Source organism: Lithobates pipiens, unplaced genomic scaffold (assembly GCF_037356315.1).
Source record: "Lithobates pipiens isolate NorthernLeopardFrog02 unplaced genomic scaffold, aLitPip1_a1.2 Scaffold_19, whole genome shotgun sequence".
NCBI lineage: Eukaryota > Metazoa > Chordata > Amphibia > Anura > Ranidae > Lithobates > Lithobates pipiens.
Genome location: NW_027507764.1, coordinates 72,931,590 through 72,956,556, shown reverse-complemented (window position 1 = coordinate 72,956,556; position 24,967 = coordinate 72,931,590). Strand labels below are relative to the sequence as shown.

The window sequence follows — 24,967 nt, the reverse complement described above, 5'->3', positions numbered from 1 at the left end:
CATTACAGACCCCCCCAGCAGTACAGACCCCCCCAGCTTTGCAGACAACCCCCTCAGTACAGACTCCCCCTCAGTAGTGCAGGGCCCCAAGCAGTGCAGACCCCCACCTCAGTAGTGCAGACCCCCACCTCAGTAGTGCAGACCCCCACCTCAGTAGTGCAGACCCCCACCTCAGTAGTGCAGACCCGCCCCTCAGTAGTACAGACCCCCCCCCTCAGTAGTGCAGAGCAGACCCCCCCTCAGTAGTGCAGAGCAGACCCCCCCTCAGTAGTGCAGAGCAGACCCCCCCCAGTATTGCAGAGCAGACCCCCCCCAGTATTGCAGAGCAGACCCCCCTCAGTATTGCAGAGCAGACCCTCCCCCAGTAGTGCAGAACAGACCCTCCTAGTAGTGCAGAGCAGACCCCCCCCTCAGTAGTGCAGAGCAGACCCCCCCCCCTCAGTAGTGCAGAGCAGACCCCCCCCTCAGTAGTGCAGAGCAGACCCCCCCCCCTCAGTAGTGCAGAGCAGACCCCCCCCCTTCAGTAGTGCAGAGCAGACCCCCCCCTCAGTAGTGCAGAGCAGACCCCCCCCCCTCAGTAGTGCAGAGCAGACCCCCCCCCCCTCAGTAGTGCAGAGCAGACCCCCCCCCTTCAGTAGTGCAGAGCAGACCCTCCTAGTAGTGCAGAGCAGACCCTCCTAGTAGTGCAGAGCAAACCCCCCCCTCAGTAGTGCAGAGCAGACCCCCCCCTCAGTAGTGCAGAGCAGACCCCCCCCCCTCAGTAGTGCAGAGCAGACCCCCCTCAGTAGTGCAGAGCAGACCCCCCCCCTCAGTAGTGCAGAGCAGAACCCCCCCCTCAGTAGTGCAGAGCAGACCCCCCCCCTCAGTAGTGCAGAGCAGACCCCCCCCCTCAGTAGTGCAGAGCAGACCCCCCCCCCTCAGTAGTGCAGAGCAGACCCCCCCCCCTCAGTAGTGCAGAGCAGACCCCCCCCCCTCAGTAGTGCAGAGCAGACCCCCCCCTCAGTAGTGCAGAGCAGACCCCCCCCCCTCAGTAGTGCAGAGCAGACCCCCCCCTCAGTAGTGCAGAGCAGACCCCCCCCCTCAGTAGTGCAGAGCAGACCCCCCCCCTCAGTAGTGCAGAGCAGACCCCCCCTCAGTAGTGCAGAGCAGACCCCCCCCCCTCAGTAGTGCAGAGCAGACCCCCCCCCCCTCAGTAGTGCAGAGCAGACCCCCCCCCCTCAGTAGTGCAGAGCAGACCCCCCCCCTCAGTAGTGCAGAGCAGACCCCCCCCTCAGTAGTGCAGAGCAGACCCCCCCCCCTCAGTAGTGCAGAGCAGACCCCCCCTTACATACCTCACAACAGCGCTGACATTCTCCACATACAGCGGTGTGTGTTCCTCGAGGCTCGAGTGCAGGCTCCTCCTCCTCTGTGCATGTAAACAGAGAGGAGGGGAGGTGGCTTAGGTCCACGCTGCTGCGTCCCTCAGCCTGCGCTCGAGCACAGAAGGCACAGGTGCTAGTGGTGCGGCTGCCGCTACTCAAGGGTGTCACCCCGCTGGCGGGTGTCACCCGGTGCGGCCCGCACCCGCGTAGCAAAGCCACTCACCGGGCCCTCGATCGGCTGCGGGCCCCATAGCGCCCGCATGGGTCGCTATGGCGGTAGTTCCGCCACTGCTGACAGGGGTTCTAATCCCCCCAAATCCCTCTCCATTCTGTATACAATTAAAAAAAATTAAAATGTTACATTTTCCAAAATACTTCAGAAGTATTCTATGGCATCACCAAACCAAAATAACAATTGAAATTCATTTTTTTTAATTGTTGATACCTTGAAAAGGGCATCCAAAGGTTGCTTAGAGGAGTCACAAGACTCTCAGTAGTTCAAGTCACAATGATAAAGCGTTAGCCTTTAAAATAATGAAATAAGAATGCAAAGTCCACCTTTTAAAAAAATAAGAAATGCACATATTTTTGCAGGGAACAAAATGTACATTTATAATTTTTTTGTCACAAGAGCCTGCAAAGCATTGTATTTGTGATTAGTGGATTGCAGATGCAATGCCAGGCTCCTGGAAACTCTTGCTCTCTGCCCGTACTGAGGGGTACTGTCATTTGGAGAACTGGATGAATTTTCAGTGGACTGCGAGTGTTGTGATGAGGGTGGGGGCTCATTTGCACAAGGTTACATGTTAACCCTATAAATACGGTTACATGGGCTAAAGATGGAGTTAGCCTTTAAAAAAATAATCACAGAGATAAAACATATTAGGTAATAAAATAAACTCTTCATCAATGGTTGTCATCATCGCCTATTGCATAGACTCATCCCCTTCATCCCGGAAGGAGATACAGCAGCAGTAGTTGAAACAATCATCAATTCCCAACTCGACTACGCAAATTTCCTCTACCTAGGACTTCCAAAATACCAAATTTCACGTCTACAAATCGTCCAGAACACAGCAGCCAGACTGGTAACTGGAAAAGAACCCTGGGAATCAATCACCCTGTCCCTGAGGACCCTCCAGTTGCTAGCCGTGAAGGACAGAGTTACATTTTAGACCCTCTGCCTCACTCCCAATGTACTCAAGGAAATGCCCCACAATACCTCTGAGACAAAATAAAGCACTACAACCCAGGTCGCCCTCTCTGGTCAACTAACCAGAACCTCCTCCACATCCCCAAGACCCGTTTTAAATGAAAAGGCGAACAAAGGTTCACAGTCCAAGGACTACGGCTATGGAACGCTCTAAATGCGGACATCCGCTCTTCTGAAAACCCAGATGGACACTGGCGGCAAAAGCGCCCTGAGGCAATTTAGTTCGCATATGTAGCACTATAAAAGTTATTCATTCATTCATTCATTCATCATGACCACTTGCTTAGAACAGTATAATCTCACAGTACAGCCCCGGGCCTATATAGACTTAATTTGTGCAATTTCCACTGCAGATTAGAGGACAACCAAAATCTAACCAGTTGTTATGAGCAGTGGCAGAAATTAGTTTATTTCCTGTGGTCACAGACAAGGCCCAAACTGGTGTATGCTCTACAGGCTCGTTTTTATAACTTCTGAACTAACTTGTCATGATAAACTCTTGCCATGTTTTTCATTTACAGGGACGGCGGCTATGAAGTATCTCCATTATTGGGCCGGTTTTGCAGTGGCCCCCCTGCACTAATTATATCTCATAGTAATAAACTTTGGATAAAGTTTCGAAGTGACTCGGCTGTCACATATAAAGGATTTTCTGCTCACTGGGACACGGCAACCACAGGTAACATTCGGAATGAAAGTACATCTATTTAAAGGAAAACTCCCATCAAATGGAAAATTATGAGTAAATGTACATAGTATTTGTAGTGTTCTGCTTGATCTCATGACCAGAGATAAATGGTTCCAGCACTTTAGACTCTAAATTCAATGATCAGAACTTAGTAAGCTTTCCAAAATCTAGTGTGCAGGAAGCCAGTTTGGGTCACCATAGCATGCAGCAAATTGTATTTATTAGATATGCATAAAAATATACGACCATAAAGATGATTGATGATTAAAAAACATCAAAGTTTATACAGAAAATGTACATACATAAAAAAAAAAAAAAAAAAAGCAACAAATTACATGAAAAATGTGACAACAAAATAGTACTCTCCGGTATATAATAATCCCGGTACCCTTTGGGTATGGTCATATATTTTTATGCATATCTAATAAATACAATATTTTGCATAATGTGTATATTGCCTTAAAAGTCCCAATGAAGGGGGATTTCTCTTTTTTTCAATTACACATTAGGGATGTGGCAACTACACCCTTTTGATCTGATATGGTGAAACCCTCTTTTCTGCTATAAAGTAATACATTATGAAGGATAATTGCGACTATTGCACAATTAGGAACATCTGTGCCTATTGCATACCCCTGTTACCATCCTGTTTGCATTGTCAATTGACCCTGCATTTATTCAGTAAACCTCAAGTTGTGTATTGTTGTTTGTCTGACCAGGTGGCTTATAGCTCTGCATTACCCTGGGGTCCTCAATTCAAATCCCAACCAGGATACTATATGCATTTAGTTTTGCATGATCTCCCTTTGATTGTCTGGGTTTCCTCCGGGTACTCCGGTTTCCTCTCACACTCCAAAGACATGCTGGAAGGTTAATTGGCTCCTGTCTAAAATGACCCTGATATGTGTATGTATAAATGTGAGTTAGGAACCTTAGAATGTAAGCTCCTTGAGGATAATATGCTCCAGAGAGCATCCGCCTGCCAGAGGCTTGAGGAGAACAGGCTGCGGGGACCGGTCTTGCAGCATGGAGGAGTGGATCAGTTAAGTAACTGCTTTTTGCTATTGATGGTGTTGATCATGTGCAGAAAAATGCCAGCCACACATTGTGTGAATGGCCCTGACAGTTCTCCCAAAATCACCCCATTTTTTCTGGTGGTTGGGGACACCCTGATAAATAAAGAATGACACAGACAGCAGTAAAAGTCTAGTTGAAATACCTCCTCACCATATCCAAAAATTACAAAAAGTGCATTACTGGCTAAAATAACCCTTCATAATCGATGCACAGAGGTTTGATAATAGTTTGGTGTGTTGTCTTGCAGGTTGTGGTGCAACGCTAAGAGCATTGTCTGGTGCATTCTCATCTCCGAATTATCCCATGCCATACTATGAGAATTCTGAGTGTTACTGGCTTCTCAGTGCCTCCCGGGGAAATCAAATTGAGATTCAGTTTGAAACCTTTCATCTGGAGTCACACGACAATTGTATCCGTGACTATCTAGCTGTAAGTATTTCATTCCCAAATATTAAACATCATCTTTAGCAATTTCAGTTTTGGGTTACTTGGTTCACATATCTCTTGGAAATTCTGAAGGTAAAAATTTTCACCCTGATTTCCTAGCCCCCCACTATTGACAGAAACCTAGTCACGCTACTGGTCCATCATATACCGGAGTTGGACTCCTTTGTAATAAAAGCAGATAATCTGAGAGGAAGGGTTCTTCTCTGCAATCCTAGAGATGAAAATGAAAAAAGGAAAATGAAAAATCCACTCGAAATTGAAAAGTCCATTTTGAAACAACTGATCCTTTAAACATTTGTAACAGTAGAATAAACACATAAAAGTCCAGTTGCCTTTTCTACTCACTTATAGATGCCAAAATGGACATCCAAAACATTTAAAAAGGACCTGAACTTTGGAAGCAGTGCCCAAAAAAAAATAAGCAGAGGGCAAAGAACTAGCCACATGGCTTCCTGCAGTTGATCTTTTCCTTATTACAGACTTACCATGTCTTGTTCTGCACTGTGTTGAGGTGGCCATCTTGATAGAGGCATGGCTTTGCTTCCACAGAGCTGCCCGCCTATGAATGGCGATCTAGTGCCTGGTAGTGGAGTCCTTGCCCTGCAGGTCCTCAAGTACAGCTTGCTCTACAGCAGTGGTCATCAACCCTGTCCCCAGGGCCCACTAACAGGCCAGGTTTGCAGGATAACTGAAATACATCACAGGTGATATCATTTGCTGATCAATGATTGCAGTATTCTAGTCTGCATCTCCACCAAGGTAATACTTAAAACCTGTTAGTGGGCCCTGAGGACAGGGTTGATAACCACTGCTCTACAGGAAATCTTGTGAGAATTTAATTCAGAGGCAGCAGTGTCTAATATCTCACTTCAGATTTAAAACTATGGGGATCAACCAGGGGCGGACTGACCATTCGGCCACTCGGGCACTGCCCGAGGGCCCCGGGCCACTAGGGGGCCCCACCAGGGTTGCCAGCCTCAGTAAAACCAGGGACAGTATGTAAAAATCAGTTTTTTTTTATATCTGTCTCTGAAATGTCCCTTACCGACATCCTTTTGGTCTAAAAATCCCGAGATTATAGCTGCCCCACCTCTCCAGTACCTTCTCAGCCAATAGAAACATGCCTGTGTATACTTTGTGATTGTATACTGTGTGTGTGTGTTTGTGTATACTGTGTGGCCCCTGATTGCCTGGGGGCCCCATAATCTATTGTCCGAGGGCCCCATGAGTTGTCAGTCCGCCCCTGGGATCAACGCACATGAGTTGCACTGCTATTTCTTTTAGAAGGGATTCAAGACAAAAGGTCTCTTTTTTAGGTACTGCTTATGCCGCGTACACACGGTCAAACTGTTTGACGTACTTAGTCCGTTGAAACACATTTCAGCGGACAATCCGCTCGTGTGTGGGCTTCAGCGGACTTTTTCAGCATGCAGTCCGGAGTACTAAGAATTTCGGTTTTTCCAAAAATCTGTCCGTCGTACTTTGGTTTCAGCGGACAATACGGTCGTCAGTATGCTAGTTCGACGGACTAAGAATGGCGCATGCCCAGAAAGGATTTACACGGCGGAAGGGTGCTTTGCTGTGTCTTGGACTTCCTATTTCTAGTCCCGTCGTACGTGCTGTACACGTCATCGCGCAAGCTTTCGACGGACTGTTTGTGTATCCGTGTGTGGTCAAGTCCGTTCAGTGGAAACTACGACGGATTGTCCGTCGGATTGTATGACGGACTAAGTACGCCATACAATCTGCTCGTGTGTACGCGGCATTCGGCACACTTAAAGGCTCGGTTCACCTTTACATAAAAAATAATACATGCATATATTTTTTGCATAAAAAAAATTGTGCATTCATTATTTTTTCCTGCAGGAAAACATCGTACCCGCCATCAGTAGATCACCAGTGCAATGTGGGCTCCTGCACATATGTCAATGGATTACAAGAGCGATCATCAGCACCCCCACAGCCTACTGAAATTACAAGTAATGGAAGACAGTATTTGTAGTTTATTCATTCACAGAAATCTGTGAGTGAATGACATGGCTGTGTGGGCAGAGTCCAGTACAGCCACGCTGTTTTTAAAAAGTGACAGCGGATACGGGGAGAAGAACCCTTGTCTGCTGTCACAGGGAGGGGGGATTGGGGGGTAGAGGGGGCAGGAGCTGCAACATGTTACATGTTCCACCCTAAATACTGGTGGAATATGTAACATGTGCCAAAGGTGAACTTAGCCTTTAACATTTATAGATGTTCCCTATAAAATGATAACTGTGTTTTGAGTTCAAATCCTCTTATTGAACCTACCTGGTTAGTCTGCATTTATGTGAATTCTGATCCTCAGTGCCAAATGCTGAATTATCTTCTGAATTTTTATATGTCTGTGTACTCTGTTTTAAGGTCTACAATGGCAATAGCAGCAATTCAGCTTTACTAAAGAAGCTCTGCGGTCCAGAACTGCCTTCTCCAATACGCTCCACTGCTAGTGACGTGTATGTAAAGCTACGGACAGACAATACTATGTCATATAGTGGATTCTTGGCTACCTATAAGCAGAGTGAGTTTGTGTCATGACAGTTCAAATAATAATTAACATTGTTCTGCTTCTGTATTTATAAACTTCTTCATTAAAGAGTGCAAGAAAGTACTAAATGCAAAGTGCAGTGTCCACAACAACCCATCATTGTGACTGGTTGCTATGATTACTACTTATTGCCTGTTTCCTTTATTACATCTTCAAGCCATATCAGTCTTCTGTAGCAATTTTATCTACTGAATATTATATGCACCCCCTTGGTGATTTAAGAGCCTGTTGAAGTCTCCTGTGCCCTGTATGTTGACAACCACTGGTTTAGATCAGTGGCCTTCAAACGATGGCCCTTTGCTCATCTTTATCTGGCCCACGGGGCACTATTCCTCACATAGCTATGAGAGACTATTCCTGCTACTGACACTAACAGCGGTGTGCTGTTTCTCCCATTGATATCAATGATAGGTCACTATTCCTCAAACTAATACAATGATGGAGAGCTATTCTTCCAACTAATACCAATAAAGGGGCACTATTTCTCCCACTAATACCGGTGATGGGACGATATTCTTTCAAACAATACCAGTGATGAGGCACTATTCCTCCAACTAATACCAATGATGGGGCACTATTCCTCCAACTAATACCAATGATGGGGCACTATTTCTCCAACTAATACCAGTGATGGAGCACTATTCCTCCCACTAATACCGGTGATAGGACAAAATTTTTCCAAACAATACCAGTGATGGGGCACTATTTCTCCAACTAATACCAGTGATGGGGCACTATTCCCCCCACTAATACTGGTGATGGGACAACATTCTTCCAAACAATATCAGTGATGGGGCACTATTTCTCCAACTAATATCAATAATGGAAAACTATTTATCCAACTAATACCAATGATGGGGAACTATTCTTCCAACTAGTACCAATAAAGGGGCACTATTCCTCCAACTAATACCAATGGTGGGGCACCGTGCCTCCAACTAAATCTAATGTTGGGGCACTATTCCTCCAACTGATACCAATAATGATGCTCACATCCCAAAGCATGGGCATGCCTTCCCTGGTTTGAGGTCATGGGCCACATCAGAGGGTGGCCTGCGGGCCACAGTTTGAGCACCCCTGTCTTAGCTTGTAAGCTCCATGAGGAAAGGCACTGATATGAATGTACTTTATGTAAATTGTTGGTGCTATATAAATGCCTGTAATGAATGACTGAAACACCAGGTAATCCATTAAATCCAGAGTTAAAATACATACATGTGGTCAAGTCCTGTTTAGTCCTGAGGATTCACACAGCACTGCCAGGTTGGTGATCTGACTTTTCTCTCCTGCTGTTATGCAATACAGCTAAATCACCCTCCCCAGCCTGTGATTGGACATCAAAGAAGCAGCAAAAAACTCATTAGGTTATCTCTCTCTCCTCCTTTTAGGAATAAACCATGTCAGAATGTTGAATGTAGAACACCTGATTGGCTTCTAGTGCTGCTTCCCCCTCTTCCAATTTGATTGCTGTCTAAGGTTCAGCTTTGAGCGAGAACTTGTATAAATGTTGTCTTTTATATCATTTAATTTTCAGCTTGCCAAGGAGTCTTGATTAGTAACCGTAGTAGTGGCATTCTGGAAAGTCCAAACTATCCAAATTCATATCCTTCCAACCAACACTGCAACTGGACAATACAGACCACAATGGGGAATACCATCAGCTACATGTTCACAACCTTTCAGTTGGAGTCCTTTAACTGCCAATATGATTATATGAAGGTATGATTTATATCTATTGCAAAAGTGAAAGTGATACACTACATAACTAAGGGTAAGACATAATAATCTTAGAACTTTGTATGGTCTTTGAAGATTAAAGAGACTCTGTCACTTTGCCCTTGTAGGGAATTATGGGAAAGCTGTTGGGTCAGGAGGTGCAAATGCATTAAGTTAACATGTGTTTTGTTAAGCTTAAAATTCAATCCACTTATATTTTTGTCTTCTTAGGTTCCTCCTTTTCTGCCTAACCAACACATTACATGTTTAAATAAACTTTTCTGTTTTTATTATATACCTTATTTTATACCCATTGATGTCATCTATGGATCGCTGTACTTCTCTATGCACTGTAGGTAGATTGTGAATGGTGGGATGCGCAGAAGGGTACTACTGTACATAGCTTCCTGTAAAAAAAAAATCATAGCACCTGCTGTAGTACATGTTGAGCTATAGCTTTGTGTGGTAGGCAGTATGTTTCAATTAACAGCACAAACAGGCCTGGTGGGGAGGCTCACCCATCTGGTGCCACTTACAACTGTGCAGGGATTGACAGAGGTCAGAAGACACAGAGATGTTGACAGTGTCTGCTACAAGGAGCGAAGTGCGGCCTGGCCGGTCCAACCCAAAAGGGAAGCATCTTGGAAAGATGGACAAAGGGCCCGCTCTCTCCCCCAGAACCTCTTCTTATCGCTGGTACTGTCCCTGACAGATGGGGAACTTGTCCCTACCCTGTCCACTCGCATAAAGCTTGCCAAATCTAGGGGTCACAGTCTTAAATATACTCTGGTTCATCTAAGATGGCTGCCAGGGTCACATGGGGCTTGTGCATTCTGTTGAAAGAAGTAACAGCAAGTAGCTTTCTATAATGTGAAATATATATACATATTTGGGTGGCACAGTGGTGTAGTGGTTAGCACTCTCACTTAGCAGTGAAAAGCGTCACTGGTTCAAATCCCAACCACGACACTACCTGCCTGGAGTTTGCGTGTTCTCCCTGTGCCTGCATGGGCTTCCTCTGGGTACTCTGGTTTCCTCCCACACTCCAAAGACATGCAGGTAGGTTAATTGGCTTTAAGGGTATACCCAAAGTTGTTAAAATTAAAACTTAAGGAAGAACTTAGATACTCACCTCTGCTGATTGCTGCTCCCGACAGTTTCCGGAGTGATTACTTCCTGGTCTCCTGCTGTGTGTTGTAGCGATGAGGTCGTCAGAAGGAACCACATCATGTGGCAGGGGATCAGGAGATCAATATCAGGTCATGTTAGGATATGTAAAAATCTCTGCTATGAAAAACTTTAGGAAGGCTTTTATGTAAACTGCAGTTCTTTTTAACAGCATTATTTATTAATGTGTTATTATTTGTGTTTTTTTCGGGTCAGCATACTTTATGACTTTAGCGCAGCTGCCCTCTTTGCTGGATTACTTACCAGTTTAAATTCATTCATCCCCTTTAATTTTTACTATCAAATATGCAGTTAGTAAATCACCACCACATCTGCTTCATCATCTCTAAATGTCTGAGGTTCCTCTAACTTAGTGAAATGGTACAGCATGTGATGCCAATCAGGGGAAACTGACTCATTGTGGTCACTGAAACAGGATGTTATACTACTTGTGCTCATGTGCCAGCCTCAAATTACAGATGTACGTTGGACCTGGAGTGCAATGGGGAAACAATACAAATAATACATGTGTAGTACACTAAAACAAAATACTTTAAAGAGGAATTCCACGTATGGATTTTTTTTTTCTTTATAGTTACATCACTCCAGCTTAGATCAATGTAACTATGGGGTAGTTTTACTAACACTGGAGAACACAGAATCTGGTTACTATGCACAGCTACACCAATCAGCTTCTAACTTCAGCTTGTTCAGTTAAGCTTTGACAATTAAACCTGAAAGCTGATTGGTTTCTATGCAGAGCTGCACCAGATTCTGTATGCACCAGTTTTTGTAAATTCACCCCTTATCTACTGTACATACCATACCTGGCTGATGCCCCTGGAAGCTGGAAATTCTTGTAGTAGGCACTGCTAGTTATCTCCACTAGCTTCCAGGTCTTGTGCTTTGCTGCTTATTAAACAAAAGTTTGCATGCTTGGCACAGGAGCCATTTAGAAAACGCTTTGCATTTTCTCAATGAATACAAAGTGCTCTGTGACTGGAGGAGATTAAAATTGTGATGTCATTGCTGTGCCCAGGGCTGCTGATAAGGCAGTACAGCCGGCCCTCCTGTAGTGGTGCCTGGGTCCTATCAGTTCAAAAGGGGGCCTGGGCACCTGTTGAGCAGGAGGTCTGGCTGTACTGTCTTATTGCACACACCAGTCCTCTTCTGCCTCCAACGGCTGCACTGCCAGCTTGTCCTCTTCTTTCCACCTCTGGCTGCACTACAGGCGGATTGGTTCTAGCACATACGCCCCTTCCATCTGCTGTTCGTTCCCCATGTGTGCCCCTTTCCCCTGTAGCACTGTCAGCTGCCCTCCCCTCCTCTCCCACCAGCAGCTGCTGTGGGCACACAGGGGGATGTTTCAAGATGGAGAGCAGGAGAAGGGGTTGGTAAACATGTAATTTACTGGCCCCTTCCTTTCCTGAATGAACACAGTGAGCGATCAGTACCAATTACTCCTACAGTGCCTTTAAAAAGTATTCATACACCTTGAAATTTCCCACATTTTGTCATGTACGGAAGGGAATATCACCGCTCCAGGTAGGTCAGCCAAGAATAGAATAAAAACTCTCCTCCAGTTTAGAAGCCACAGGTGCTGTCAATGCATATAGCAATAAAATAGGAAGAAATTCTGGACAACCAAAAATTGCCTTTTACTCAAAAAACAGGATCAAAAATACATGCCACAGCAGAACGGACAGAAGAGCTGACACGTTTCACTCTATAAACAGTGCTTAATCATTCAAACAGTGCTTAATTATAGCTCAACTCCAATTTTTGGAGTGCAGCTGTCCAGAATTTCTTCCTATTTTATTGCCACATTTTGTCATGTTACAACCAAAAACATAAATGTATTTTATTGGGATTTTATGTGATAGACCAACACAAAGTGGCCCATAAATGTGAAGTGGAAAGGAAAATGATAAATGGTTTTCCATTTTTTTTACAGATAAATATGTCAATACTTTGTAGAACCACCTTTCACTGCAATTACAGCTGCAAGTCTTTTTGGGGATGTCTCTACCAGCTTTGCACATCTAGAGTAGCTCAAGTTCTATCAGATTGGAGGGGGGCATCTGTGAATGTGGCCATCCATTTTCCTATCAACTCTGACCAGCTTCCCTGTCCCTGCTGAAGAAAATCATCCCCACAACATAGTTACATAGTACATAGTAGGTGAGATTGAAAGAAGACATAAGTCCATGAAGTTCAACCTATGTGTGTGATTTTATGTCAGTATTACATTGCATATCCCTGTATGCTGTGGTCTTTCAGGTGTTTATCTAATAGTTTTTTGAAATTATCGATGCTCCCCGCTGAAACCACCGCCTGTGGAAGGGAATTCCACATCCTAACCGCTCTTACAGTAAAAACCCTCTACGCAGTTTAAGGTTAAACAGCTTTTTTTCTCACTTTAGTGAATGGCCGCGTGTCTTATTAAATTCCCTTGCGCTGAAAAGTTTTATCCCTATTGTGGGGTCACCGGTATGGTATTTGTACATTGAAATCATATCCCCTCTCAAGCGTCTCTTCTCCGGAGAGAACAAGTTCAGTGCTCGTAGCCTTTCCTCATAACTAATATCCTCCTGACCCTTTATTAGTTTTGTTGCCCTTCTCTGGACTCCCTTTAGTTCCAGCAAATCCCTCCTGAGGACTGGTGCCCAGAACTGGACAGCATACTCCAGGTGCGGCCAGATCGGAGTCTTGTAGAGCGGGATAAATATTGTTTTATCTCTGGAGTTAATCCCCTTTTTAATGCATGCCAATATTCTGTTTGCTTTGCTTGCAGCAGTTTGGCATTGCATTCCATTGCTGAGCCTATCATCTACTAGGACCCCCAGGTCCTTTTCCATCCTAGATTCCCCCAGAGGTTCTCCCCCCAGTGAGTAGATTGCATTGATATTTTTGGCACCCAAATGCATTATTTTACATTTTTGCACATTAAGCCTCATTTGCCATGTAGTTGCCAACCCCACTAATTTGTTCACATCTTCTTGCAAGGTTTTCACATGCTACTGAGAAGTTATTGCCCTGCTTAGCTTAGTATCTTCCGCAAACACAGAGATTGAGCCATTTATCCCAGGTCGTTAATGAAGAAATTAAATAGGATTGGTCCCAGGACAAAACCCTAGGGGACCATTCCGAGTAATCCCCATTTATCACCACCCTCTCACCCCTGTAGCCAGTTTTTAATCCATGTACCCACCCTATGGTCCATGCCAACTGACCTTACTTTGTACAGTAAACGTTTATGGGGAACTGTATTAATAAGCTTTTTCAAAATCCAGATACACCGTGTCTACAAGCCTTCCTTTATCTAGATGGCAGTTCACCTTCTCATAGAAGGTTAATAGATTGGTTTGGCAAGAGCGATTCTTCATGGATCCATGCTGATTACTGCTAATGATACCGTTGACATTGCTAAAATATTGTATATAGTCCCTTATCATCCCCTCCAAGAGCTTGCATACAATTGATGTTAGGCTAACTGGTCTGTAATTCCCAGGGATAAATATTGGTGCTACATTGGCTTTTCTTCAATCAGCTGGTACTATTCCAGTCAGTAGACTGTTCACAAAAATTAGGAACAATGGTCTGGCAATTACTTGACTGAGTTCCTTAAGGACTCTTGGGTGAAAGCCATCTGGTCCCGGTGACTTATTAATGTTACGTTTTACAAGTCTATTTCTAATTCTGTCCTCTGTTAGCCATGAGGGTGCTTCCTGTGATGTGTCATGAGGATAAACGTTGCAGTTTTGGTTACTGAACCCCCCCCCCTCGATTCCCTCATGAAGACTGAGGAGAAGAATAAATGCAATACCTTTGCCATCTCTCCATCCTTAGTAACCAGATTCCCTTCATCATTCTTTATAGGACCAATATGATCTGACCTCCCTTTCTTACTATTTATGTACTTAAATAATTTCTTGGGATTTTCCTTACTCTCCTCCGCTATATGCCTTTCATGTTCTAGCTACCCTGATTGCACCCTTACATTTCTTGTTGCATTCTTTGTAAAGTTAGAATGCTGATAATGATCCCTCAGCCTCCTCCTTTGCTTTTATATGCATTTTTATGTTGGAGTTAAGCCACCCAGGACTTTTATTAGCTCTTTTAAATGTATTTCCCATTAGGATGCCCTGGCTAATGCCCTTATTTAATATGCTCTTAAAGCATACTCATTTATCCTCTGTGTTCTTTGTTCCTAAGATTTTATCCCAATTTGTATCTTCTAGCAAGGCTCGTAGTTTAGGGAAGTTGGCTCTTTTGAAGTTCAGTGTCTTTGTATTCCCCTTATGTTTCCTATTAGTGTGATTTATACTGAAACTAATTGACCTGTGATTGCTGTTTCCTAACTTGCCCCATATTTCTACATCAGTTATCAAGTCTGTATTGTTGGTAATCCGTAGGTCTAGTAATGCTTTGTTTCTAGTTGGTGCGTTTACCATCTGACCCATGAAATTGTCATGAAAGACATTTTGGAACTAGCGAGCCTTAGATGAATGCATGGTTCATCCACCCTGTCTATGTCTTGATAATTAAAATCCTCCATTATGATGACACTTCACATCCTTGCCGCTAATCCAAATTGTGATAGGATACTAGCATACTCCCATTATTACTTTCCCCTTAGTTTCATCCCTTTGCAGCTCTACCCATAAGGATTCCACCTCCTCCTCACTATCACCCTTAGTGATTTTATCTCTCACATTTACTTGTATATCATTTTTGATATACAGGCATACCCCTCCCCCTTTTTGTTACACTCTCTATCCCTGTAATATAGGGAATACCCTTGAATGGTTTCCAGCCAATCTTGAGAGCTGTTTAGCCAAGTCTCTGAAATTCCTACAAAATCAAAATCCTCCCCCAACAACAGTAGCTCTAGTTCTTCCATCTCGCCTGCTGCCACCATATTTCATGGTATGGATGGTGTGTTCAGGGTGATGTGCAGTCTTAGTTTTCCGTCACACAAAGTTTTGCTTTCAGGCCAAAAAGTTAAATTTTGGTCTCATCTGACCAGAGCACCTTCTTCCATATGCTTGCTGTTTCCCCCACATGGCTTCTCACAAATTGCAAATGGGACTTCTTATGGCTTTCTTTCGACAATAGCTTTCTTCTCGCTACTGTACCGTAAAGGCCAGATTTGTGGAGTGCACCACTAATAGTTGTCCTGAGGACAGATTCTCCCACCTGAGCTGTGGATCTCTGCAGCTCCTCCAGAGTTACCATGGACCACTTGGCTGCTTCTCTGATTAATGCTCTCCTTGCCCAGCCTGTCAGTTTAGGTGTACGGCGATGTCTTGGTAGGTATGCAGTTGTGCCATACTCTTTCCGTTTTCAGATGATGGATTGAACAGTGTTCCATGAGATGTTCAAAGCCTGGTGTATTTTTTTACAACCTAACCCTGCTTTAAACTTTTCCACAGTTTTATTCTTGACCTGTCTGGTGTGTTCCTTTGCCATTATAATGCATAATGTGCCACTTTGTGTTGGTCTATCACATAAAATCCCAATAAAATACATTTACGTTTTTGGTTGTAACATGACAAAATGTGGGAAATTTCAAGGGGTATGTATACTTTTTCAAGGCACTGTATGTCCATTCATCACTGAAGCATAATAAACTGTGTTTACTATGCTTCCATTTGTGAATGAGCAACCCTGTAGCTAAACCCAGGGATTTCTTTTCTCAGAAAATAGGTGCAGGAGTCCCCCCTGTTCCCGCTGAAATGTGATCCCTTACTTCCATGTGTGATCCCCCTGCAAGCATCTGTGTTACTATTGTGTCCTTGAGTGACCTAGGGGTTTGGCAGGAGGAACCACGATGCTCAGTGGAGGACCTTCTCTCTGCCACACCTGGAAGTGACAGATCACAGTGGTATTCAGAGCTCTTCAAGATTGAAGATTTCAAGTGGTTGTAAACCTCAGTACAGTTCAGGAGGGTTTTGGGGGCACATGAAATATCCATGTCATTGTTTTGGGGGGGTGAGAGAAAAGTATTTTTCCACCTTAGTAAAACCAGAGAAACTTCTGTCTTGGACTTCTGCCATTCTTCAGCAAAGCCCAGACATATTATAACCCAAAAGGACATTCTGTTTCTCTTAAATCATTGGTGGATTAACACATAAGAATTATGGGAATGACAAATTGAGCTTAAATCGCTATGCCAAAACAGATAAAAGCAGACGGGAGCTTTCTAAGGACAATGGGGAGGAATTTACTAAAATTGTACCAGACATAACCTGGAACAGCTGTGGCATAGCAAACAATTAGCTCATAGCTTCAACTTGTGCAGTTAAGTTTCGTAAATACAAGCTAGAAACTCACTGGTTGCCAATGCATAGCTTGGCACAATGTAAGAATGCATATCCCATAGCTGGGCTGTTGGGGAAGCTGATAATCATTGAAGTGATAGCTTTGAGGGTTGTGTGCAAATGACTTCCCCTCTGCACACTGACCACAGTTGGTCGATTGCTCAGCACTGCTGCCATTTTTTAGGAGTCTTGTATTTTTTTCAATAAATATGAGACATTCTCTGATTGGATGAGGTAGAAACTGTGATGCCATCACTCATCCAATCAGAGCAACTCTCTGTGGTAAGTGTGCAGAAGGAAAGCCGCTCACTTGGAACCTGAGCATGATCTAGAAGATCACGGCTATCACTGTAGAAGTGCTGTCCACTACAGTGATCATCAGCTTAAATTGCTGTATTTACTTACAAGTGCTGAAGCATTCTAGATGGGCAAAGCTCCAGCACTTCCAGATGGTGACTAGTGATGAACTTGGGCATGTTTGGAGTAGGATCTGAACCCACATGTGGAGGCTCACCAGGAAGCTATCACCTGTATGGGCCAATCATCTGAGGCTGGGGTATTCCCTGGCCCACAGCCGCATGCATACAATCAGGGCTGGACTGAGACAGAAATTTGGCCCTGGACTTCATCCAGACCAGCCCATTTACATTTTGAGTGTCCCATCAGCACCCCCTTACATCAGAGTGTCCCATCACCAGCCCCCTTACAACAGAGTGTCCCATCAGCACCCCTTACATCAGAATGTCCCATTACCAGCCCCCTTACATCAGAATGTCCCATTAGCACCCCCTTACATCAGAGTGTCCCATCAGCACCCCCTTACATCAGAGTATCCCATCAGCACCCCCTTACATCACAGTGTCCCATTAGCAGCCCCTTTACATCAGAGTGTCCCATCACCAGCCCCTTACATCAGAGTGGCCCACTGAGCCATCAGCCCACCGGGAAACTCCCGGTAGTGCCGATGGCCAGTACATGCTTGCATACAATTGGCATGTTTATTTGCAGCTGCGGGCTGGAGAATACCTTGGCCACTTATAATTGGCCCAATACAGGTGACAGCTTCTTGTTAGGCTCCTGGCTAGTATCTGAAAACACCTGAGTTCATCTCTAGTGGTGACATAGTTTATATGCCACCTCTTGCCTTACACACCTTTCTGTTAGCCAGTGAGGCAGCTCATTATAGTGATGGGCCAGTAGACATAAACTGGGGATAGGATGGAGTGGACAAGCTCTGACACTACCTGGAAGTGTCAGAACTGTGCCCAGCATTCAATCATACAAGTGACAGCTCTGCATACGATGCCATCGTAATCAATGAAAGCATAAAAAATTCTCCAGTCTGTTGCCATATAGTATGTACAGTGCCTTGAAAAAGTATTCACACCCCTTGAAATTTTTCATATTTTGTCATGTTACAACCAAAAACGTAAATATATTTTATTGGGATTTTATGTAATTGGACCAAGTAGAAGAAAAACGATAAATGATTTTCAATTTGTTTTACAAATAAATATGTGAAAAATGTAGCATGCTTTTGTATTCAGCCCCCTTTACTCTGGTACCCCTAACTAAAATTTAGTGTTACCAATTGCCTTTAGAAGTCATCTAATTAGTAAATAGAGTCCACCTGTGTGTAATTTAATTACAGTATAAATACAGCTGTTCTGTGAACCCTCAGGAGGTTTGTGAGAGAACCTCTGTGAACAAACAGCATCATTAAGGCCAAGGAACACACCATACAGGTCATGGAGAAGTTTAAAGCAGGGTTAGGTTATAAAAAAATATCCCAAGTTTTGATCATCTCATGGTGCAAACTGACAGGCCGGGCAAGGAGAGCATTAATCAGAGAAGCAGCCAAGAAGCCCATGGTAACTGGAGGAGCTGCAGAAATCCACAGCTCAGGTGGGAGAATCTGTCCACAGGACAACTATTAGTCCTGCACTAAACAAATCTGGCCTTTATGGAAGAGCGGCAAGAAGAAAGTCATTGTTGAAAGAAAGGCATAAGAAGGCCCGTTTGCAGTGGAAGAAGGTCAGATGAAACCATAATTAAACTTTTTGATCTCAAAGATCGCAGTGTGTGGCAGAAAACTAACACTGCACGTTGTGGGGATGCTTTTCTTCAGCAGGGACAGGGAAGCTGGTCAGAGTTGATGGGAAGATGGATGGAGCCAAATACAGGGCAATCTTAGAAGAAAAACTGTTATTCCGCGTACACACAATCGGACTGTCCAGCGGACCAGAATCTGTCAGACAATTCAATCGTGTGTGGGCACTGTTGGACTTTTGGGAAGAAAAAGCTAGAAATAGAACATGTTTTAAATCTTGGTCCGCCGGACCAAGTTCCTACCCGGAAGCCGTTCGTCTGTATGCTGGTCGGATGGACCAAATATGACTCAAGGCCAGCTACAGCCCCTGCCCGCGAGAAGGTTTCCAGCGCAATCCTATCGCGCTGGTTCTCGGGTGCAGGATACTGTACATCTTGCGCTCGATGCAATAGGAAAAACACATTTTCCTATTGCAGCAAGCGCAAGAGGGAATGCCCCTCCAGAGGCATACCAGGCCCTTAGGTCTAATATGGATTTTAAGGGGAACCCCCTATGAGGAAAAAACAGCGTGGGGTCATGTTGATGAGGACAAGGGCCTCTTCCCGACAGCCCTGGCCGTTGGTTGTCGGGGTCTGCGGGCGGGGGGCTTATCGGAATCCGGGAGCCCCCTTTAATAAGGGGCCCCCAGATCCCGGTCCACCACCCTATGTGAATAAGTATGGGGTATATCGTATCCCTACCCAATCACCTGGGGGAAAAAGTGTCAATAAAAAAAACACACTACACAGGTTTTTAAAGTAATTTACTAAGCAGTTCCAGGGGTCTTCTTCCGACTTCATTGGTCTTCTTCTGACTTCTCCGTGCTTTCCAGTTCTTTTCCCGGGCTCCTCTGCTATCTTCTGCTCTTTTACCACTCTTTTGCTAGCGGTGGCCCGGCTTTCTCCTTCATCGTCGTTGCTGTCGTTGTCTTCTTCTTCAGCATGCCCTGGGAGGGGTGGGGTCACCGAGTGACATTACCCAGTGACCCCCGCCCCTCATGCCTATATAAGTCATCACGCATCGTGTCCACGGCATTACAGTGGGAGAGAGTGTCGTGTCAACATCGGAAGAACAGAAGAAGGAAGAAGAAGAAGAAGAGGATAGAGATGACGACAACGATGAAGGAGAAAGCCGGACACTTTTTCCCCAAGGTGAATGGGTAGGGGTACAATGTACCCCATACTTATTCACATAGGGTGGTGGGCCGGGATCTTTAATAAGGGGGCTCCCGGATTCCGATAAGTCCCCCGCCCACAGACCCCGACAACCAAAGGCCAGGGTTGTCAGGAAGAGGCCCTTGTCCTCATCAATATGGGGACAAGGTGTTTTGGGATGGGGGGGTACAGGGCGTCCCCCTTCCCCAAAGCACCCACCCCCCCATGTTGAGGGAATGCGGCCTGGTACAGTTCAGGAGGGGGGGGGGGCGATCGCTCGTCCCCACCCCCTTTCCTTACCAGCCAGGCTGCGTTCTCTGATAAGGGTCTGGTATGGACTTTGGGGGGACCCCCACGCCATTTTTTCTGGCGTAGGGGGTTCCCCTTAAAATCCATACCAGGCAACGGGGCTCGCAAGGTGTCAATCTCGTCGACGAAAGCTGCGAGTTTGACTTCCCTTTCTAGTCCCGTTGTATCTGGAGTTATGTTCAAAATGAATGGACTTTAGTCCATGTGTGGGCAAGTCCGTTAATTTTGAAAGTCCGTTGGGAAGTCCGTCAGACCTAGTCTGCCTAGTCTAGTCTGACCTAGTCTGCCGGAAAGTCAGTTCGTGTGTACGCAAGTCAGCTCGTTCGTCCGCCGAAAGTCTGTTGGGAAGACCTTCGGAACTAGTTCGTCGGAAAGTCCGGTCGTATGTACCCGGCATTAGAGTCTGCAAAAGACTTGAGACTGGGGCGGAAGTTCACCTTCCAGCAGGACAAGAACCCTTAACATACAGCCAGAGCTACAATGGAATGGTTTAGATCAAAGCATATTCATGTGTTAGAATGGCCCAGTCAAAGTCCAGACCTAAATCCATTTGAGAATCTGAGGCAAGACTTAAAAATTGCTGTTCACAGACACGCTCCATCCAATCTGACAGATCTATCTTGCCTCCTGCAGCCCTTCTGACTCCTGGATAGGGATGAGCTTTGTGTTCGAGTCGAACATACGTTCGACTCGAACATCGGCTGTTCGCCCGTTCAGCGAATTCCGAACGTTATGGGCCGTTCGTGCCAAATTTGTGTGGCGCTCACGGCCCACAATGCACTGCGATGGCGCAGTGCATTGCTGGCTCATGATTGGCCAAGCATGCACTGTGACCCCGCATGCTTGGCCAATCACAGCGCCGGCAGCGAGGAGAGCCATGATTGGCCACAGGCAGGATGCCTGTGGCCAATCATAGCTCAGACTGTGTAGTACACGCCCCACACTATATAAGGCCGCCAGCGCGGCGGCCTTGTGTAGTGTGTTGGCATCTGTAGCAGTTAGTGGGTGTTCTGTGTACCTTCAACACAGTATACACCGATTTGTTATCGGACGATTTTTCGTTCTTGCTCTTCTGTAGTGGTTGTTGTCTGCATGCCCTGACCTCAGTATACACCGCTATATTCACCTATATAGCTAGCGATATATCTATCTTTTATAATAGAGCTTTCAGTCAGTGTTAGGAGATTGTGCGTGCTGTCTGCGTGCTCTGAACGCAGTATACACCGCTATATCCACCTATATAGATAACTATCTTGCTTGTTTTAAATAGAGCTTGCAGTCAGCGGTAGGAGCTTGTGCGTGCTGTCTGCGTGCTCTGAAAAAGACGGACGGCAAAACAAATTATACAGGGGTGATAACCCTTCCCTATGTTTTCCAAAAAGCTTAAAAATAGTTTTTTTGACTGGAGCTACACTTTAAAAATGTACCAGTTGAAAATTACAAACAGATTCAACTTAACACAACAAACCTACACAGTCCCTGTCTTGTTTTCACCGCCTGTATACTGCTGTTCTGAGTATATAGGGCCTGGGGGCCACACGTATTTCCTTTTTTTAATATGGGTACGGGGTTCCCCTTAATATCCGTACAAGACCCAAAGGGGCTGGTAATGGGCAGGGAGGGCTACCCATGCCATTTTTCTCAATGATTTTCAACCATATTGCAGGAACCAGATATAACATTAAAACCGCAAGCAGTTTTAAATGACGTTATTTCCGTTAAATGTAATTTTGTGCAGGGACTGTTCTAAACACGGGAAACACGTGGCACTTCACAGGCATACTACAGACACTCCCCAGGCAAGATATTTAAAGGAATATTTCACTTTTTTTTCACTTTAAATGTCATTAAAATCAGTGCTCCCGCCAAAACGGCAGTTTTTAAACGTTTTTTTTGCATTGACCCATGTCCACTGGGGCAGGAGCCAGGTCCCCAAACCCTTTTTAGGACAGTATCTTGCATATTAGCCGTTAAAATTGGCACTTTTAATTTCGAACGTTCGAGTCCCATAGACTTCAATGGGGTTCTAACGTTCGTAGGAATTTGGGGTCCATTCGAAAGTTCTGGTGCGAACCGAACCGGGAGGGTGTTCGGCTCATCCCTACTCCTGGAGACCTCCTGTCTCTCTTGGTGTGGAGCAGTCTCCAACTGGGAGTCCTGAGGTATTCCCATACCCTCATTATACGGGCTGTGCTCACCTGAGCGCACACCTTGCTGGTCATCTACAAAATCTGGACACAGGGTTGGAGATCCTGTCCCACCCAAGACACTATGGAATCTCCAAACTACAGAGCCCCACACCGGAATACCAATACCCGGAGAAAGTTGCAAAAGCAGTCTTCTCCAGTCCACACCTATGCTCTGCAGTCTTGCACCAAGCAAATGTGTCCCCCAAACTACTAATTTTGCAGTAACAGCATCTCCTACTGTCACAAGCTTTATTGCACTAATTTGCTTACATAAAGTTCTCCATAAAAAAAATAAAACAGAGAAGATATGCTTTAGAATTAGGATAATAAGTTGTAATTTGCAATGCTATTTTTCATTCAGACATGCAAACCCTGGCATGAATGAGTCATTTCTTCTCTTTTTTTTTTGTTCTAAAGAAAAACCGTCAGCTACCACACCCTGCCAGCTCAGAGCAATGTGACCGCTAGCTATTGGAAATTTGAAATCAAAGGCTGATTTGTGCTTGAGCATTGGTGAAATCAGGACGGCATGCACAGATAAACTGAAATGCAGGCAGAAAAATATGATAACACTCTACAGTAACTGCATCAGCCTAGTTCAGTCTTTATATAATTATGGGAATCAGGACACAAATTACTTGGATTGATTTATGTGGATACATTTATTACAGTGTATGTAAAGACATGTTTTCTTTAAAGCAGACTGAAAATTTAGTTTAAATTGGCTAAAAGCATTCCAGGCACATACAAATAAAAGTGTGCAAAGTCTTACAGTTGGTTTTCCATAGAAAGCAGCCATACTAATTAAAATAGCCTGTCCCCTGCTGCAGAGAAGGACCCTTGCTCTCTCTATGTAGGCAGTGGTCTCTCTACAGAGGTCCAATACACTCCCCCTGATGAGCCAGAGCTAGAAACCTCTAATCAGCAGGAAGCATGAGCTTTGCCGATAGCAGAAAGCAGACCATGCAGCTGTTATGGTTTCTAAGCCCTTGTACATTCTGCCAACCAAATCCGTTGGATTTTGTCCGACGGATTTTGTCCGACGGATTGTGTCCGAAACTGTTGTATACACACGGTCGGACCAAATTGTCGGAAAATCCAATCGTTCAGAACGTGATGACGTTATTTCATTACGACGGGACTACGTTCACGGTAGTAGCCAATAGCTTTGGTGTAGGAATTTGATCTGAGCATGCGTGGCACTTTGTCCGATCGGAATTCTCTACACATGATCGGAGTATGTCCGATCGGACCAGTTTGTCGGAAAATATTTCCAACAAGTTGGAAAATTGGGTCCGACGGATATTCCGACAGAAACAGTCCGATGCATACCACACGCAGTCGGATTATCCGACAAAACGGTCCGATAGGACACATTCCGTCTGAATCTCCGACCGTGTGTACAAGGGCTAAGGCCGCGTACACACGGGCGGACTGTTCGCCCAACTTTGTCCGCTGAACAGTGTTTGGGCGGACAGTCCGCTCGTGTGTGGGCTTTCAGCGGACAGTTTCAGCGGACAGTTGGACGGACAAGGTTTTTCGGAAATTCCGAAAAACTGTCCGCTGAAACCTTGTTTGAGCGAACAGTCCGCCCGTGTGTAGGCTTGTTCGTCAAACAAAGTTGCGCGCATGCTCAGAAAGGATTTTCACGCCGAAAGCTATAATGCAGTGTATAGGACGTCGTATTTTTCGTCCCGTCGTACGTGCCGTTCACGTCATCGCGCACGGTTTCAGCAAACTGTTCGTCCGTCGTGTGTGGCCATGTCCGTCCATGCTAAGTTTGAGCGGACTGTTTGCCGAAACTGTTGGACGGACAAAGTTGGGCGAACAGTCCGCGCGTGTGTACGCGGCCTAAGACTGATCCAGTTGCGCAGTGAATTATTCAGTTCGCAATAACATTTGTTAATTCATGTTATTCATTTAGATACAATAATTGTATATATCATGTAATAACTCCTTTATTATTTTTATTATATATCATTTAGTTTTCTGTATCTCTAGAGAAATGTCTTTGTAATGGAGATTAGAGCGACAAAGAGGCCTCTTAATGGTTTTGCCATGGAGCCCCACTATAGATACTTCTGGCATTAGCCAAGTCCAGCAACTCTTGGCAATCATTTTATTGTTCTAACTGCTCTGAAGAAAAGTGAACTCTGAAGAGTTGCTTTACTAATCGCAAAGACTGTGCTTAGTAAATGAGGCAAAACTCTGTTGACTTCCATCATACAATCACATGCAAGCAAAAATGCTGATTTTTTTAAAATTGTCCTTGTCCCTGATACCAATCAGGGTATTCTTTGTAAAGTGAAGCTTTAGGTCATTTAGTAAGCTCTGGAGCAAATGCACTTACAGAGTGCAACTGGTCTTGCAAGGTGCACAGTTTATTGCCTTTAGTAAATCCATCCCCAAAGGCCTCTTTCACATGGGCAACAATGGACTGGTACATTTTTATTTTAAGGGGTAAAACAAATAATGAGGAGCCAATACATTGCCTACTAGCTGTCTATCAACTGTCTCATAAGTGAGCCATCGCAGATTGCTCCTAAGGCCCCATTCACGCCTGAGCGTTTTGTAGCTTGAAGCCTGAAGCTATACAATGCTTGAGGGGAAAAAATCCATGATTCTCTATGGAGATGGTTCACATCTCCACTCCAAA

General features: G+C 44.9%; 1 protein-coding gene across 2 annotated transcripts in view; it reads left to right on the top strand.

Annotated features, from left to right (window-relative positions):
- The window catches only part of CUBN (cubilin), a 359,740-nt gene that overhangs the window by 107,500 nt on the left and 227,273 nt on the right, over positions 1-24,967 (top strand). For both annotated transcript variants that reach the window (XM_077490895.1, XM_077490894.1), the window contains exons 24-27: positions 3,096-3,253; positions 4,587-4,768; positions 7,181-7,337; positions 8,899-9,083. In XM_077490895.1, the coding sequence (XP_077347021.1) occupies positions 3,096-3,253; positions 4,587-4,768; positions 7,181-7,337; positions 8,899-9,083 (682 nt within the window). The remainder of the gene's footprint in view (positions 1-3,095; positions 3,254-4,586; positions 4,769-7,180; positions 7,338-8,898; positions 9,084-24,967) is intronic.